The following is a 5,529-nucleotide window of genomic DNA, read 5'->3' on the forward strand; positions in this document are numbered from 1 at the left end:
AAATAGACTATAGTACATATAATGATAGTATGTTATATAGGAAGAGATGCTTACTGTTATTGTACACATATAGGAAATTAAGTGTCGGGATGTCATGAATACACTGAAATGTTAGACGATTGCATGAATTATTCAAAGTCTTTGTCTTCCAATATTTTAGTGTTTTGAATGTTTGTTAATTTAAGTTATTTTGTCTTGTGTAATAGGTTTATAAAATGGTATTTAAACGGAAGAGGGGCCGCTGCAGACAAAAAGGATGCGGCGAGAGATAAAGAAGAAGGATCCGAAGGAAGCTTGGCCGAAGTACTAGTGAGTTATTTGTGGCAGTTATTTTAGTGGTAATATTTTTTGGTTTTGAAAATAATATTTATAATTCCATGTGAACCTTTAATTGATGCAGCCAAGCCAATTTCTATGCTTATGCTGATGCACACAAAGAGAAACCTAAAGCAGATGTGAGTGACTTGGACTGTGTTATGGATCTTTTATTTTTTATCTTTGATTTAGCGTACTTTTGTTAATAATCGAGTCTTAATATTGCGGGTGCTTCGTAGTTTTAAGGAGCAATTCAAGCTTCTTACCGATGAAGAGATTGAGAATTGGGCCGCATACGAAGTCGAGGCTTCCCCTCCAAGGTTGGTGGTAGAGGGAAAGGGAAGAAGGTGAAGGAGACATTATCTCGCCGAGCCGGGGATTGACAAAAACGAAGGTGTGGGGGACGTTCAAGTTTCGGGTCGTTGCTCATTCGAGCGTTTGGGGAGAATAGTCCCACTGCTGAACGAGGCTCAAAAGGAAATGGTGAGAAATGCGGTTTCTCAACATTTTTAAGGGAGGATGCCCGTACATAGACGCTAAGATAGTTAGTTGGGCGATCGATCACGTGGATCCAACCAACTTCTCCGAGATATTTGGAAGAACAATCCAACTATCCGCCAAGCTGTTTGAGGATGTCATGGGAATCCGGGATGGCGGAGAACCCGTGGCAACCGAAAGTGAGCGTGACCTGGTTGAGTTTGACGTCCTCTTCAAGGCCAAGGACTATAGGTATTCCCTGACTTTGCTTTGGGAGAATGAGCTCGTGGAAACCAGCGACGGTGACTACCCGTTTCTCATTAAGTTTCTCCTTGTCCGTATTGGAACCGTGTTGTCGCCGAAGAATGGTACCGAGGTCGGCACTAGCTACATGCATTCTTTAGTTGACATAAGGTCAATTAAGAAGAAGAATTGGGCGGCCGCAGGATATCGATATCTAATGAGCTCTCTACACCTAAGATACAAAGACGAAGAACACCAAAAATGTCTCGGTTGCACGATATTTTTACGGGTAAGTTTTCGAATTATTGTGATGGTAGTAATTTTATTCTCTCTTGTACCGGTGTGGTAATATATGTATGCACTTTTGTTTGGTGGCGGCTTGTATATTTGACGCACGTAGATCGGATCTGCTACTCACGTGGACCGAATTGTGGCTCCAATTGACTTTTGGACCACAAAACACCGCAAGTCGGTGTACAAGTGGATTCGAGACCGGGGTGGTCACACAAGTGGAAAGGTACATTTAGTACTTCAATTTTCTAATGCGTTAGAATTTTATTTGAGAGATATGCTAACTAGTTTTTTTGGTGTACTAAGCGGTGAAGTTGACTAACACGTATGTGTTATCGCCAAGTTTTGAATCCGTCGGCAGATTGGGCAACCCACAAATGACGCAATATACAAAGCCGTGTGTGAGTTGAAAGATGAGGTCTTCGGCTTGATTTGAAGGTGAAAGAAGCCAGCAAAGAGTCGTATCGAAGCTACTCTCCACTTCCCTTGGGAAGGGGACTATGAAAGAAGTGTTGGAGATACCCGAGACGAGCAAAGTTCGGCGCTCGCTTTCGTTCAACGGGGAGACCGAGAAGAAGGATGACGTACGTGTCGAGGAAAAGGATGGTGAAGGGACGAAGGATGACGTGGTTGTCGAGGAAAAGGATGGTGAAGTGGACGAAGGATCAATTGGAAGAGGATGTTGATGATGTAGAGAGTGTCCCTTCACTTAATCTATCGAAGAGAAGGTCGTTGTTCCAACTAAGGTGGTTGTTTCGATGATTCGTTTGAGGTTATGAACTTTTGGGGAGAAAGATCTCCCCGCTATTGTAAAAGAGGAAGTTGAGCGAGGCGGTGAAGGATGATTTTGATGATCTTTGCGTTCGAAAGATTCAAAGAATGCTGAGGGAAGGTGATTGGTCCGTTCATCGTGAAGAAGGGTTACTCAAATCAACGGTACGAGTTGTTCCGTTACATTTTCTCTAGCGCCAATGATCCGAGGTAATCTCATGTGTCATGATTATTGTGTACGTAGTTGATATTAGTACATTCGTTTCGTTGTTGATTATTTGTTTGGTATTTCGGTGAAGTGTTAGCCCATTTTGGGAAGGTTGAGGTCGAGCGGATGTATTTCAAATGCATGAAACAGGAGGCAGATATATCACACAGTGTACGTAGAAGTTGGCTTTTGGGTGCTTTGAAATTTTTAGTTCATTACTTTAGTTAATGCCATTTACAAATTGTATGAATGACAACATAACGGATATTGTTTGTGTAAATGTCAGCTCATTGATTGCTTTGCTCAAATCATGAATTTTCGAGAGAAGAAGCGCAACGGCATTGGAAGTAAGAGAACTTGGTTTATGCCCACCAGAATTTCGGTATGAAATTTGATATTTAAAAGTGGACATGAATCTTTTGTATTTGTGCTGTAAACTCTGTTAAATCTATGTTTTTATTTAAAATGTAATCTATTATGTGTGCTTATTGTGCAGAGCAAGTTACTTGGAAGATCGATGGCTTGTGGAGAGGATGGCGAAGCAGCAAGAGTGGTCCACTCTTTATTACGATGCAGATTTGAGTTTATGTCACACTGTAATTTGCATTTTCTTGAAACTTTTGTGTTGAATCAAATGTGTGTAGTTCAATTTTCCGATGACGTTGTTTGTTTTACTTTGTCGCAGATGGTGGTACCCCTACTGGATACCGAGAGTGCTCCGCACTGGTTTGCGGCGAATGTGAGCATGGTTAATACAACAGTGGAAATTAGGGACTCGTTGTCTTCTGCAATGCATAAGAGGTCACGTCGGAGCACTGCGTAGAGATGGTATGCACGTGTGTACACGGTTTCTTAGTTTTATTAGTGTAATTGCACTAATCTCAACTCGTGATTGTTTTAATTTTTTTGCGGCTCCGTACTTTGGACCAATTGTTTGCCCCCGTGAAGCCACGAGACTGAATTTCAGCGAGTTTGTAATTATTTCTTCAAGCAAGGACTACCCACAACAACAAAATGGCCACGATTGTGGAATGTTTGTAATGAAGTACATGGAATCACTGTTCGAGGAAAATGAAATATTGGAAGAGGTAATGTAATGTTGATTTCTTTAGTTTAAGTTTTCATCCCGTTAACTAAGCTCGTTTATATTGTGAAAATTGAGTTGTCAATCTATTTTTTGATGGATTTGTTTCTATGGATTTGGTTGTCATGTGTATTACTGAATTGGTTTCCTAATGTACACTGCAGTTTGATCCTATTGAAGCGAGACTGGATTGTGTTGGGAAAATTGTCACCCACGAGAGTAACAAGGCTAGACATGCTGTGATGGAGGGAGTTAAGAAGCAATTTGGATTGAGCAAAACCAAAGTTCTTCCATCAACATCTACAACTATAGCATTACGTAGTCCATCAAGGTCTCCTCGAGACCCCCGATTCAGCACAGCGAAGGCCAGGTCCGAAAACATGTGGACTGGCAAGAGCAAGTCCCCGAAAACACGTCATTCTAAAAGGCTGGCCATAAGTAACAAGTAGTATATTACAATGGTTAGAAAAGTTACTTTATTTATATATTTACTATGTTCAGTACAATGGTTACAAAAGTTAGGTTTTAGGTCGTAAATTATATTTACTCAGTCATGTTATATACTTGCATCATACTACTGTTAGGTGATTTGGAATTGCACTAATGTTGGTGATTTTATAATTTACTATAGGGTGAGACTTGTGGTAGTTTTTAGAATTTGGTGGAACTGATTATTATTATTGTATGGTCATTATTACTATTATTGTGAATATTATTTAGGTTGTTATACTTTGCCATTACTATTAGGTTTTGGATTTTTTTTTACCATAACAATATGTCAAGTACATTATTCTGAAAATGAAACTAACCAATTTTACATTCCTTTTCGCACTATCTGTTTTAGTCCAATGATGTCCATAGCCAAAATAATAATAATACTTATACTTATGTACTTTCCCATTACTATTGTGAATATTATTACTGTTGTTATATTTTGCCAGTACTATTAGGTTTTGGATAGTGAAGTACATTATTTTCAAAATGAAATTGTTTACTCCAATTATGTCCAAAATAATAAAAATACCTACAATCAACAACGAAGGCATTAATTCTGGCCTTGGACATAAATTTGGATCAAAAAGAGTAAGTACAGTACAGTTATGAGCAATAATAATAACTCTGTCACACAATTTCCTTTGTAACAATTTTACCACTTCTAAATAATGTAATTAAAGGCTATAAAAAAGAACTGTTTTCCAAAAATGCAGTGTATTGAACATCAACCTTTACAACAATTATATGGATACCTCCAACATATTAAAAATTAAAAACAATGGTACCAATCTATTCAACATTAAACACATAGTTAAAGTACTGTACAGTGATGAGACATAATAACTCTGAATTTCACCATTTCTAAATAATGCAATTAAAAGCTACCAAAAAAAATAAAGGTTAGTGTTTTTAAAAAATGCAATGTATTGAACATCAACGTTTGAAAATGGTAGCAATCTATTAAACATTAAACTTTGAAAAAAAAAGTTGAAGTATTTTTAAAATGCAAATTAGTGAAACACAACAATGTTGACTAAGTTATTATGACACTTTTTGGATTATATTGTGAAAATTACCGATATTTATCTTTAAATCCTAGTATTTCACACTAGATTAATTACTGTACTACGCACATATTGACATTCACAATCAATGACGAAATAGTAATTAAGAAATTTTTAATAGAACCAACTTAAATGCCTACCTTTCCTTTGAATTACGTCCTTAAAAAACATAAAATAAACATCATACCACATACAATATCTCTAACGAAATAAAAGTTGGCAAATGATGAAGAGGCAAATAAATATAATGAAATATAATTTTTTAATAATGTTTTCATGGTGCATCTTCTCTTTCTCCAAACTCCTTACTTGGTTTCGCAAACCGAGAGTAGTGTCTGTGTTTTTAGGATGAGCTTGATCGATCCAACAAAAGTAATCACATCCTCGACTTTCGTTGTTCTCCTGAATTTAAAATAAGTACATCACCATATTTACAAAGCCTAGTTTAAAATATTATTAAGGCGTTCGAAGTCTTACATAGTGCGGACATCCAAAGAAGCGACGACCGGATTTGCTCTACTGCTAGAAGTCCAAACATAAGCTAGATCACCACAGTAGCAATGGGGGTGTCCCCCAAGTGA

The 5,529-nt window shown here is 37.6% G+C and overlaps 1 protein-coding gene across 1 annotated transcript; it reads left to right on the top strand.

Moving 5' to 3' along the window:
- Positions 1-3,267: 3,267 nt before the first annotated feature.
- Positions 3,268-4,459, top strand: LOC133036559 (uncharacterized). Its single transcript, XM_061113079.1, has 2 exons — positions 3,268-3,393; positions 3,554-4,459. The coding sequence occupies exons 1-2, from the start codon at positions 3,337-3,339 to the stop codon at positions 3,836-3,838; spliced, it is 342 nt and encodes a 113-aa protein (XP_060969062.1). The 5' UTR covers positions 3,268-3,336; the 3' UTR covers positions 3,839-4,459.
- Positions 4,460-5,529: the final 1,070 nt, after the last annotated feature.

The sequence above is a fragment of the Cannabis sativa genome, chromosome 4 (genome assembly GCF_029168945.1).
Source record: "Cannabis sativa cultivar Pink pepper isolate KNU-18-1 chromosome 4, ASM2916894v1, whole genome shotgun sequence".
NCBI classification, from domain to species: Eukaryota; Viridiplantae; Streptophyta; class Magnoliopsida; order Rosales; family Cannabaceae; genus Cannabis; species Cannabis sativa.

Bases quoted from the DNA above. Each gene is read 5' to 3' on its own strand.
- LOC133036559 (XM_061113079.1), top strand. From the start codon at position 3,337: ATGTTTGTAATGAAGTACATGGAATCACTGTTCGAGGAAAATGAAATA. The intron at 3,394-3,553 runs GTAATGTAATGT...TGTACACTGCAG, and splicing joins AAAATGAAATATTGGAAGAG to TTTGATCCTATTGAAGCGAG.